The following is a 13,290-nucleotide window of genomic DNA, read 5'->3' as shown; positions in this document are numbered from 1 at the left end:
ATGTCAACATCTAAAGAAAACACCCAACACACACTTTTAGTAAGTAAGTACTCACATAACGACGCAGCTTCTTCTCCGGCGGGGACTTCCTCAGCCAGCCTTCACACACCACCTCCCCTGCTCCGCTCATCCTGCAGCCAGCAGAGCAGCAACACACACTTCCAGTCAATTACACTCAACCAATCAAGTGTCAGATCAGTCAATTAGGCTTCTAGTCCTCCGACTGAGCCGATGACCTTTAAACCAGCAGACGATCAGAAGAGAGTTTGAAGCACTTCACAAGGTATCACTGCTGATATAAATACTCCAGCAGTTTCCATCCACACGTGAAGGAGCTGGATGAGTCACACCTCCTCCCTCCTCCCTCCTCCCTCCCTCTCTCGCTGTGCGATAACCAAACACAATGCCTCAGCTCAGACATTCCTTCTCTCCTCTCCTCCCACTTTCCTCCTCCCCTTGTGCTCCTGCTCGGGAGAACAGGAAACCCCCCTGTGGTTAAGTATGTGTATGTGCACTCTGATATTTAACTGAAGAAAAAGCATCACAATATACTATAATATTACAGTACACAGTATTTAACTGTCTCTATTTCATGTGCACATATTCTACTTATTCCTGTGTCTTGCACCATTTTATGACTTTATTTATTTTGAAGTAAACTGTATGTGTTGGAGGAGCCACAGCGACCCTGTAGCTTCAGTGCGTGGGACAATAAAAACCTTTAAATGCTACCAAAGCACTCATTATGCACAATAACATATATTGAACTATTTGTATTATTTACTATTATTATTATTTATTTAGCTATTTTTTTTACTATATATATTTAACATTTTATTTTATGTGAATTCTGAATTAATTTGTTGATTTAATTGTGTATTCTTGTGAATCTGCAGAGCAACTTAAGTTAGTAAATACATATAGTGTATATAAATGTACAATGTTTTTCAATGAAATGTAGTGGAGTGATAGTATAAAGTAGCAGAAGATGTAGTAAAGCTTAAACTACTAAAATACCTTAATTCTTTTAAATCATTTAGATTTTAACTTCAGAAAAGTCAGGGGATTTACAAGATAGAAAATAAAATGGTTGAATTCAAAGTGTTGCATCCGTGACATCTTGATTTTTAGACTGTTTATGTCTCGAGCTTCTGAAAGGCTGGATCCTACATTTCCCATAATGCAGTTCAATGGAAGCCTGAGCCACAGAAGACAATAAACAGACGTACACTTCATAACGAGTAAAACAGCTCCTCTGTCGCAAGAAATAACATTGTACAGATATTGAATTATAATAAAGTTGAGAAGGATTATTAAATTAATTTTCTTTAGACGAATGTAGAGATAAACACTGACTTCTAGTGATGTTTTTTAAGTACTACAAGTTGAATTGTAGGTCGTTTTCCCATTTTTTAAATACCTGATCAAATCCTTAAATATGTGCATGAGATGCTTTGATGAGTATCAACATTTCTCCAACAACAACACAAAGTCATCTTTTGTCTGCAGGCTCATATTTGAATGAAGTTATGAAACTGGGCACTATATATATATATATATATATATATATATATATATATATATATATATATATATATATATATATATATATATATATATATATGTATATATATATATATATATATATATATATATATATATATATGTATATATATATATATATATATATATATATATATATATATATATATATATATATATATATATATATATAATATATATATATATATTATATATATATATTATATCGACTCGTCTCAATGAATGAATGAATTCATGTGTTCATTCTTCTTGCTAACACTGTTAAAGGAGGTGGTGAGAACATTTACCTACAGAAATGAACCGTATCAAAAAGCATTACACGACTGGACTGGTTGTGCAACATGAAAACACACAGACACACACAGACACACACACACACACACACACACACACACACACACACACTCACTCAGAGTCGTCTTAGCGGGACGAAGGAATAAACACTACTAACAAGGTTTGTGTCCTTTAAAAACACGACATGTTTTAGTTGCAGCTAATAATTATCTTCATGATTGAATAATCTGCATATATTTCCTCGACTCTTTGATCTTTTCTTAGTCTACGAAGTGTTTAAACCTCTCAGAACTTAATATGACGTCTTCAAATGTTTTGTTCTGTTCGATCAATCTTGCAGAACCCAAAGATTTACAAAGTTTACAGTTTAAAATGATACAAATCAGCAGAACCCTCTGGTTTGAGAAGCTGGAACCAGAGACTGTTGCTGATCGATTACAGTTGCAGATTTACTAATTGTTTTGGCTCCGTTGATGTTCATGTAATCACCGTCTATGTAAACTGTATTTCAAGTTATCATCATCTTGCCGTCCGTACACACAGACCTCAATGGAACGGTGAGAAATAAAATAATTACATTTTGTGTTATAGAAACTGACTGGTTGATTAAAACGAAAGGAAGTTTCCCGAGTGAGAGATTCACGGGGATCGACTTTATGCGTAAAATGTAAAAGTGTGATTTGATGAATTTTGTGACAGGAAACTCACTTCAGCTCATTATGTCTAATTGTGGCTGTCAAAGTTTGGGTTTGTCATCATGTGGCAACAATTTACTACCAAAATTGATTACTTGGCAACTTTTTATGACGCAACTGACATCCAACTTTGTTAGAAAGAGATCTCAGAACTGTAAATGTATCCAGAGTCACTGGCTCGGCCAACCAGGCGAGTTTACATCCATGTCTGTCCAACATGTCCTCATCACTTCATCCTGTTAGACGTTCGTGTGAAACACTCATGATTAGCAAATTCATTCTTCAGTTAAGCCAATTAACTCCTGCCTGGCTTGTATGCATGGTGATGGCCTGGTTCTGTTCTCTTGCAATAGGCTGGGTTCCAGATTAGAGCGCTGCCTGGAGAGCAGCGGACAGCAGAGCGACCGACAGGAGAGCGACCTGTCAGCTGTGCCTGTGATATAACCATACCTGTGTGAGAATAAAGCTACACCTCCTCTCTGTCATCATTATCCTCTGATTGTAGACAAGAGGGGAGTCAATTTATATTTTATTCTCCACATGATTGTCTTCTTCTCTTGCAGGTATGGCAGTAAACACTTCCTCCTTCAATGACTCCCTTCTTTATCCTAACCTCTGTTTGGACCTGGTTTGCCTCATCAGCAGACCAGGATCCTTAATCTTCACCACATTCTATATCACCAACATCCTCCTCCTCCTCCCTCTCTGCAGCCTCGTCCTCTACCTGGGTTTTCAACGACAGCGCTCCACAGTCCACAGCAGCAGCAAAGACGAGTCACTCAGACAGCTTCACCTACCACATGGTGCTCATGGAGCTGGTGGATTACTCAGGGTGCACCCTCTCCTTCTGTTGTATCTATTGGGTTCATGTCAGTTTATTGGATGTAGGGTTTGCAACTAAAACAGCTGCTTATTCAAACCAAAAAGTGACACGCAGCCCAGCACACCTGTGTAATCTGTGTGTGTGTGTGTGTGTGTGTGTGTGTGTGTGTGTGTGTGTGTGTGTGTGTTTGATCTCATTTCTTTAGCTTTGTGAAAACCTCAGGTTTGGACCGAGTGAGGATGTTTTTGGAAAGTGGACATTTTGTCACGTTTCAAAGGCTTAAAGTTGTGTTAGGCATGTAGGTGTGATGATAAGTCATGTATCAGGTCAAGGAGGTTCAAGCAAGTGGTCACCACTACAGACGTCAACACCATCGTTGTTTTCTTTGTTTGCCAATGTAAACAGGATGGCAGCTGTGTGTGGATATGTTGTTATAGACATATTTGAATTTGACATAGAAAGGGAGAGGGAAGCGGGGGGGGGGGGCTGATATGTACATCCAGTACAGTATATTTGGTTTGGATACTCAGACACAGCACGCCACAGAGAGAGGAAGACCGAAATCTAAAACTGATAAGGTTGGTGTTCATATTACTTTTTGATGCCGCGTCATCTTCTAAAAGTTTTGGTTTTACTCATCCTGCCTGTTCAAACTGTTTTAAAATGTCTTCTGTGGATCTGGACGAGGTTCGGCTTGGGACAAATATTTGACCGAAAACGTCATAACGTAGGGCCGTGGACTTATAACGCAATGGACAACTAATCAAAGATTATGTTTAGATTTTCAAACCTGATAACGTATAAAACAAGTATTTACCATTAAAGCTGCTTCAATTAAATATCTTAGAGACTTTAGGGAAACACAACAAGATGTAACATGTAAGCAAACAGTTTCCTAGAGATGTGTACATTAATATTAATTTCAAATAGTTTTTCTGTCCACTTGATGAATTTAACTCATATGTTCACTCTCCTTTTAGCTCTGTAAATATCTGTCTCTCTATCTGCTTGATGTTCCACTCTGGGTTGTGTACAGTGGATTTATCTGAGTGTTAGTGCTGTGTCTAGAAGCAACGCTGATTACATTACATTACATTACAGGTCATTTATCCAGAGCGACTTACAGTGAGAACTCACTACAGGGACAGTCCAACCTTCCGGTGTTCTGTTTGGAAGGCATACCACTAGACCACTACGTCATCACCACCACATGATCAGAGCTGTGAGGTTGAACCAAAACAGTACAATCATAAAACTAAATGACCTATAAGTCGTGAGCTCAGGGGAAACTGTGGAGTCGGGTGATAATTCTCCATGGGTTCGTCCCTGTGAGCGACCCTTTCATATAGTAGCTTATCATTTGATCCTACTTATACTTATTTACGTTATATTACACCCAACAACAAAACTGCAAGTAATGCAAGTGTCAATGATTACTTGAATATACTTGATTGTCTTCTTCTCTTGTAGAAATGGCAGTAAACTCTTCCTCCTCCAATGACTCCCTTCCTTCTGAAATGGTTTGCCTTATCACCAGACCAGGATCCCTAATCTTCACCACATTCTACATCACCAACATCCTCCTCCTCCTCCCTCTCTGCAGCCTCGTCCTCTACCTGGGTTTTCAACGACAGCGCTCCACGTCCACAGCAGCAGCAAAGACGAGTCACTCAGACAGCTTCACCTACCACATGGTGCTCATGGAGCTGGTTGGTGTCTCAGGGGCCGTCTTCTGCTTATGTTGTATCTATTGGGTTCGTCTCAGTTTATTCTATGCAGGGTTTTTTCTTCAATTCGTAACCTGGTATGGACAGATGTCTTTTGACCTCCTGACCTGTGTGGAGCGCTACCTGGCTGTCATTCATCCCGTCACCTACCTGAGCCTGAGTGGAGAGAGAGGCATCAGAATCAGAAATATCTGCATTGGCTGTGTGTGGCTGCTTTGTATTGCAGCACCAACTATGTACACGGTTGGAGTTTTCACATTATTCTTTGATCTGTGCCTCATGATTTTCTTCTTGATCATCGTCATCTTCTGCAGCCTTTCTGTTCTCTGTGTTCTGATTCGTCCAGGGCCAGGTGAACAGGGCGGGGACGGGAAAAGGGTTGACCAATCAAAGCAGAGGGCTTGCTACACTGTGGTGGCCATACTGGGAGTGCTGCTGTTAAGGTTTTGCGGAAGTCTGGTTACTGGCTGTTCTTGAAGTGTTGATTAAAAATAGGAAATGTGTGATGATGGCAGCTGAAGTCTGGTTTAATCTCCCCGGCAGTTATGTGTTGCCTCTGCTGTTCCTGCACAGAGCAGGAACTTTAACTCGTTGTAAGAACAACACCAAACGAGGAGAAGGATTAGATTAGATTTGAATGAAAACACTTCAGATACAAGCAAACAGTAGCCTATTGCCTCAACCTGCTCCAGAGAAGAATATCTGTCTCTTTAGCTGCTAAATGTTTGACTTTTGTCACCAGCTAATCTCTGACTGTGTCTGCATCATATCATGTCCAAATCATACATTTTAGTTTCACAGTAAATGTTCTGTAAAGCCAAAACACGGCCCGTAGCTGGGGAGCTGGGTAGAGCTGCAGAGTTGTGTGATAATCTTTGTTATATCTTCATTAATATACAGTTATATAGTGAAGCCTTCAGATTTAGTATATTTGAGAGCTTGCATTAATACTGGGCGAACCTGCTCCCTGCTACACTCATAACTGTACCTGATGAACTGAATTCTTACTTTTATCTTTAATGCAGTTTCTTGTGTAGAATAAACTATGAATATATAAACATATTGGAGAATATTTTGGGTTTTATGCTATGAAAAAAGCCCCATACAATCTGTTGTGCTAATTTCATGATTAAACAATGATGAAATGTGATTTGAATGTTTTTATTTAAAAATCTTTCTGCACACCATGCAAAACACAAATGGGGATTTCCAGTCTGCTGCTTGTGTTTATGAAGTGTATATTGCAGGTTTCTTTGTTTGACTGGCTGTTGTGAGTTTAAAATGGTTTTCGGAGATGTTCCTCTTTGTACATTGAAGAACAAACGATATGATGAGTACTTTACACGGTGTACTACGTCAGCGGTCTCCAACCTTTTTTGCGGCATGGACCAGTTTCATGTAAGAAAATATCCATCTATTGTTTATGTCCTTCTTGTTCATGTTTTTTTATTTTAAAAAACTCCAAGGGCTTGTCTTTTATTGCCGGGTGCTGGAGAAGCCGTTATGAAGGCTTCGTTGCCTCATGTGCGAGCCTGTATATTATGCAGAGCGGCGCATGAGAATCACCTGTAGCGATAAACATGTCTTTTAAGTAGCACTCCTGATGTTGTCTTTTAAATGCCTCCTCATTGGGTCTTTTCCCTTTTCCAAAAAAAAAAAAAAAAAAAAAAAAAAAGCTCTTTAAAGACGTTTGTTTTCTACTAATTTTTGCTTGTGAGCTTAATTTTTTGAAGTAAAGTATCACTTGACTGAGACGAGCGTCTCGACATGTGTCAAGAGACACAGACGCACAGACAGATGTATCGGGTGATTTTTCGAAATAAAATATTTTTTTATTTATTTGTATTCTTTCTGTGCGGTACAGGTCCGCGGACCGGTGGTTGGGCACCACTGTACTACGTGATGCGACTTTGAACAAAATCCATCCTCATGATGGCAAATTAGAGCAGGAATATGTGTTCTTGAGTGTCACAGTGCGGTTAAAAGAGGACCCAAGCACAGTACACACAACAGGCAGGTTGTAAATAAAAAGCTAGATTTAATCAACAAAGCTGAATACTACACAACTGTATAAAACAAAACTGAGGGAGAAAGAAACAGCATGCACGAGGGAACACCAGGATCAGCGCAGGGATAACCACAGAAGGAACGACCACACCAAGAAATACAGACGACAAACCGACCAAGAAGAACGGGACACATACAGGGACACCCACAGGTATATATACACAGACACTAACACAAGAACAGGACACAGCTGGAGGAGGCAAAGACATGAGGGCTGCAGGTGATTAGACACAGGAGGGGAAAATCAGGGCGGGGCTAACCGATCACAGAAGGCGGGAAACCACACAAAGACACGACAGGCGAGTGTTCTTACAAAGTAAAACAGAAAAAGTAAAAGCCAGGATCATGACATGATGAGAATATACTAAATATATTTATTTGTAGAAGCAATACAAATACATTACACAGAGAGGTTTTACATGCAAATAAATGTCAACAAAAAAACTGCTCCTAATCACAGGATGCATTAAGGTTATTAATGGTTATATGTTAAGTTTATTAGTCATAGCATATGTAAGTTAACACAGGGTCAACGACAATGTGTTGGACGACAGAACAGCTCAGTGATAAAACGTAAAAAGAGCACAGGTCATATAATGAGATGTAAGATGAGACTAAATTACATAATAATAAAACATAGCATTATACACATGTATGAAAAAGAAGATTGGGTGTAAAGTTAAGTGACAAATCTCTGATAGAATGGCACGAAGGTAATGAGATAAAGGAACGAGATGAATAGAACTAAAGCACTATATGTGTATACGACAGTGCTGCACACAGGACATGGAGCAGTCCAAACAGACAGGGGACATGCAACAAAGGTCTCTTGCAGGATGCAAAACGGCGCTTCATGGTCGATGACTTTGGCGCTAAGCTACCACAGTGCTCCTTTAGCCCACTTCCCAAAGATAACATGACTTAGTACTAATTTAACTTTTGTCGTATTTGAAACACGGTAGTTTTTCTGCTCTGTGCAGGTACAGCAGCGGCAGCACATAACTGCTGGCCAGACCGAACCAGACTCCTGAAATCTTTACCGCACAGAGGTCCGAGCCGCTCAACACAGACGAGGAAGACAAAGACGTGCAAACCAGATTCCCCCCAAACCTCACCACCAGCACCACCATTATGGCGGTGATGGTGACGAACGCCTTTTGCTTTACTGTGTCGGTCTTCCCTTTGTTGCCGCCTTCCTCCCCGGGCCCTGGACGATTCAGGACGCGGAGGACAGAAAGGTTGCAGAAAAAGCTGATGATCAGAGACAAAGCCAAATTGCAGAAAAACAGGATCATGTTGACATTTTTGTTGACCAGAAGTCTTAAAGCGATCAATCCAGAGCACGTCAGCCAAACACAGCCCATGCTGACGTTTCTGATCCTGACCCCGCCCGTCTTATTCAGGCTCATGTAGGTGACGGGGTGAATGATAGCCACGTAGCGCTCCACACACGTGAGGACGTGAAAGAACATTTTTACACACGCGATGATCGCAAACGTGTTACACCCAGCCACGATCATGTTCCCGTGATCAGTGTAGGCGCCGCAGCAGCAGACGGTGGACCCACAGATGGCAACAATCTCCATGGCGACCATATGGTAGGTGAAGACGTCGAGGGGATTCATGGTTTCGCTGTGGCTCTGCTTACACCAGTGCTGGAAACCAAAGCAGAGGATGTAGATGTAGAGAGGGAGCAAGAGGAGGATGTTGGTGACGGTGAAGGCGGTGAAGATGTAGGAACCAGGAGGGTAGGTGTAGCAGCTGGCGTGGATGCTGGAGGAGTTGGGGGAAGTGGTGTTGACGTACGTGTCCATGTGTCTGAGGAGGAGAGAAATGCAAAGAAGGAGAAAAGGGAAAAAGAGAGGAAGTGACATAATCATGAAAATAGTAAGAGTATAAGTATAACAAGCGATGCCAACAAATAAATCTCTTCTTTGCTGCATTTCAAAATAAAAGCCCATCTGTAAAGGGAACGCTGCAAGATTTGAAATGTGCATATTCTGAAGGAAGTGTTTAGGAAAGCCATCACTGACATTACTCTTGCTGCACTAATAGACATAATGCTTCATACTAAAAGTATCAACACAAAAGAAACTTTTGAGTTTCAGTTTGAGGGTTTCAAAAATAAAAGAGATAGATAACAACAACAAAAGATAACAACAACTCTTATTTAGAGAATCTGTGGGGAAAACTCCCAAGCTCCCATATTGCATAAGATTTGAAGTTTATCTACACCAGAACTGGAATCTCTAAAAGTAAATTAATAAAGAAAAGGTTATGATATTATTAGAGAACACCAACCTTGTTTCAGTCTCTGGTCTTTCTCTCTGTGTGTCTTCAGACTATCTGACTGCTGAACACTAGCATCTTGTCCTAATATTAAAACTTCTGCGTGCGTGCGTGCACGTGTGTGTGTGTGTGTGTGTGTGTGTGGTTGTGTTATATAATGTTTTTGCGCGAAACACAGGTGGAGGCAGGACTGTGGGCTTTTTGCATATTAGAAAAACGATTAATTTTGTCATCATTTAGAAGGCAAATTCATGTTGACGGTCATCTGCATTACAGCATCACTGGCGGTGCAACAGTGTCTTACTCAAAGACACTCCAGCAGGGCGAGGAACTGCTCCTTCATCTCTATAGACACGATGCATTAAGACAAAAGAAACACAACGTAAAGACATTATAAAAAGACACATAAACAGGAATTTAAAGAGCTATAATGAAGTAAAATAAAAGATTAAAGTAAAACCGAATAATTAAATAGTTGAATCAAGTGTTCAGAGCATAATATGAATAAATAGTCCCACGTTGTCCTTGTTGCACGGAGAGTTTACTGCTTCTTTATATTCAGTGTTGTGGACATTAAGTAGAAGGTTAAGAAGTTGTCATTTTAGACGGATGAGAGTAACACAAGGCTGCACTTATTAACTTAACGTTAATAACGTTACATAATTAATATATATATATATATATATTAATTATGTAACGTTATTACCACTGCAGACAATCTTAATGCATCAGAGATACACACTGTGGATGTCAATCAGATGTCAAATTAAATATTTCTCTATTTGATAAAATGAATAAATGGATGTATGTAAAACCAACATTGTTGTTGAGAAATGTCCGAACTCGTCTTCTCTCCATTAAAGTGGATTCAAATGAGCTCAAACTAAAAACTGGTGCTTAGTCAAAGTGATGAGGAGCAGAACATGTATTTGTTCGTTTCACTGAGTCCTTTGTTTTCATAGCTGAACGACATGCAAAGAGAGAGTGCATCTTCTTTTACTAAAGCAACTCCACTTTCTGAACATGGAACATGGAAAATAAGAACAAATAAAAAGAAGAGAAATCTTTGTAAAATTCGGATAAATATGTATTAACATTCACTATCATCTTTTACTTGACATTTCTTTACATGCAGCCACAAAACACAACTTTTGGATTAGTGGGGTAAAGAATCAGGGTTTCTAGCTACTTTTTAGCCATCACTAAAAGTTGTGTCAAGCGTTCCACCCACTATTAGTTTGTTTTCATTTGGTTTTACCTTGTCAGTAATTCTCTTATCATTTCAGATCCTGGTTCATCCTCACTGCCTGCAATCAACTTATTCCCCTCACCTGGTTTCCACAGCCCATCTCCTCACCTGCTTCTCATTCCCTCATTAGTTCTCTCAGAGGATATATACCAGGTCTCTCCCACTTGTTCCCTGCCAGATTGTCTTGTGTTTTCCTGCCAAGCTCTCCAGTGATCGTCTAGTTTACCTGTTTGTTTTCCTGACCTGCCCGTTTCTGGACTCCGATTCTTCTGCTTGCTCCTTACTGGATTTGTTTGCCTTTTGGACTGATTTACCGGTATTTCACCCTGCTTGGATTACTGAGTAAACTGAACTATATTGTATTCTGCCTGTCTCTGTGTCGTGCTTTTGGGTTCAGTTCTGTCGGTTCCAGCGAACCTTACAGTACAATCTGGCCAACATGAACCCAGCCGACTCAGCACCATCCCAAACAGCGCCGCCGACACCAGTCGAGATGATACAACGCCATGAGCAACAGCTGATCTCCATTACGGAGGCTATGCAGGCGATGTCTCTTTGCAACGAGCGTAGCTTTGCGTCTCTCCGGGACCACGTCACGAATCGGTCCACTACGGCCCAGAGTCCGGATACTACTGCTGCCTCCAGATCTCCGGTCCACACTTCTCCGGCGTCAGATGCACGCCTACCTCCACCTGAGCGCTATTCTGGCGTTCCTGGTTCGTGTCGGGCATTCCTCGTGCAGTGTTCTCTGGTTTTTGAGCTCCAACCCTCCGCCTTCCCCACAGAGAGATCCCAGGTGGCATATATTGTCTCTCTGCTCACAAGCAGGGCTAAGGACTGGGGAACTGCCAAGTGGGAGAAAGGCTCTCCAGCCTGCTTCTCCGTCAAACTCTTCACTGAGGAGCTGCGGAAGGTTTTCGATCATGTGACACCTGGAAGAGAGGTCGCTCGAGGGCTGCTCGACCTGAAGCAGGGAGTGAGAGCGGTATCTGATTACTCCATCGAGTTCCGCAGCTGAGAGCATCTGGAACTCTGCCTCACTTCTCGATGCCTTCTACCACGGTCTATCAGATCGCATCAAGGATGAATTGGCGGCTCGGCATTGTCCGACTGATTTGGATGAGCTGGTGGCTCTCTCCATCCGTATCGATGGATGTCTGCGGGAACAAAGACGAGAGGACTCTGTCTGCTGTTCCTCAAGCCCCTTCATACTTACTTCAACTCATTTTATATATGTCTATTATCGTAAAACTATATTTATTTACTTCACCTTTGTTTAGTTCAATAAAATCCATGCAGATGTGCTGAAACACATTCTGGAGTCGGCATTCGGCCTTCAAATCAAATTCTATGAATATACTCTCAATTAATATAATACTCCCTCCTTTTGAGACCTGGTCAAATACCATGTCTCAATATACACGCACATTTATATAATCTTCTTGGTAGTACTAAGTTCTTCTCTGGTCAAGTATTCATTCGAAAGTCGTCTGTGTTGTATGCAATTCTTAGTCCAAACGGCTTTTTCTTACTTTGTAGCATCATTCTGCATCTCTTTCAACATCTCTGTCTTGTGTTCTGGTGTGTTTGTCTTCTCATTTACATATTGTTGCCTACTGAAACTCGATCAATTCTTATCATACGTGTTGTGCCTTTATATAAAGCAATATACTTTGGTAGCTGTACTGCCTTCAATAAGTCTTCTATTAGAGTGTGATTAATACGTTTGTTAGTCTGTTACCATACCTCTATTCTGTCCCTGTTGAGCAACACATGTAATGTTGAACATGCATTGTTACCGTCTGTGCAGATATTTACAACTTTGTCTTTCTTTTATTTGTATGTCACTGTCAATGCTATCAGTTCTGCTCCTTTGCTGACAGATGATTAGGAAGAGCTTCTGCTTTTAATACGTCGGTCTGTGTCACTACAGAAATCTTGTCACATTCGGACCCTCTAGTTCACTTTACATGATCTGTTAAACATTTCTATCTCTGGTTCCTCTTCTAATCTTCCCTTCTCCGGGCCACATCCTCCAGCTCCGACTGGGGGATCCCAAGGCGTTCCCAGTGAGGAAATATAATCTCTCCACTGAGTCCTGGGTCTTCCCCGTCCCAGCTGGATGTGCCTGGAACACCTCCCTAGGGAGGTGTTCCAGGCACATCCAGCTATAGTTAGGTGCGGTTGTGAAAACAAAACTGCCACTGCATGCCTGGTGCCTTGCAGGACATGTAGGTGATTTTGCTCTGTACCAACAAAACTGACACTGCATGTGTTACTGTTAAAATCAATGGCCTGAATAACACTTGATGGAGAGGCCTGACCTGCCATTGAAGCTGCAGTTACTGCTTATGTGCAGTCAGGCATTGCCTTATCTACTGGGTCTTATTTTGAAGAGTAGTAAACTACTGGTCTACTCTTATCTCCATGTTTCTGTGTTAATACTAATGTCATAAAGTATGTTGTTTAAATAAAAGGTTTCTTATAGTCTAGTATTGCTTAAACTTTCTTTATTTTCTGAAATGATTCGTCAGCTGTTTCATTCCATATTACCTTATCAGATGCTGACGTAGGGTTTTCAGG

General features: G+C 40.9%; 2 protein-coding genes across 6 annotated transcripts in view; both read right to left on the bottom strand.

Annotated features, from left to right (window-relative positions):
* Positions 1-312, bottom strand: part of LOC115023535 (GRB2-associated-binding protein 1-like) — a 17,270-nt gene extending 16,958 nt beyond the window's left edge. Inside the window, exon 1 of one of the 3 annotated variants that reach the window (XM_029454582.1) lies at positions 56-312. In XM_029454582.1, the coding sequence (XP_029310442.1) occupies positions 56-130 (75 nt within the window). In that variant the 5' untranslated portion in view covers positions 131-312. The remainder of the gene's footprint in view (positions 1-55) is intronic. The other 2 variants (XM_029454581.1, XM_029454580.1) reach the window with 2 other exon arrangements.
* Positions 313-7,557: 7,245 nt separating this feature from the next.
* LOC115023558 (uncharacterized) lies at positions 7,558-10,776 on the bottom strand. 3 transcript variants are annotated; one of them, XM_029454634.1, is made up of 3 exons: positions 10,717-10,776; positions 9,471-9,803; positions 7,558-8,987 (listed from the first exon to the last, which is right to left on the bottom strand). In XM_029454634.1, exon 3 carries the CDS (start codon positions 8,981-8,983, stop codon positions 8,102-8,104), a length of 882 nt encoding a protein of 293 aa, XP_029310494.1. In that variant the 5' UTR covers positions 8,984-8,987; positions 9,471-9,803; positions 10,717-10,776; the 3' UTR covers positions 7,558-8,101. The 3 variants fall into 3 exon arrangements, with proteins under 3 accessions (XP_029310494.1, XP_029310495.1, XP_029310492.1); XM_029454635.1 differs by having other exon boundaries at positions 9,763-9,803; positions 10,717-10,762; XM_029454632.1 differs by lacking the exon at positions 9,471-9,803 and having other exon boundaries at positions 10,717-10,747.
* Between the last annotated feature and the right edge of the window lie 2,514 nt (positions 10,777-13,290).

Source organism: Cottoperca gobio, chromosome 18 (genome assembly GCF_900634415.1).
Source record: "Cottoperca gobio chromosome 18, fCotGob3.1, whole genome shotgun sequence".
Taxonomy (NCBI): domain Eukaryota; kingdom Metazoa; phylum Chordata; class Actinopteri; order Perciformes; family Bovichtidae; genus Cottoperca; species Cottoperca gobio.
The sequence above is the reverse complement of the archived record's forward strand: the minus strand, read 5'-3'. Positions and strand labels throughout refer to the sequence as shown.

What these genes read in the sequence shown, in the direction of transcription:
- LOC115023558 (XM_029454632.1), bottom strand. Translation starts at nt 10,739, where the DNA reads ATGATAAGAGAATTACTGACAAG. An exon ending in ATAAGAGAATTACTGACAAG is followed by an intron (nt 8,988 to 10,716) that starts GTAAAACCAAAT and finishes TCTCCTCCTCAG; the next exon opens with ACACATGGACACGTACGTCA.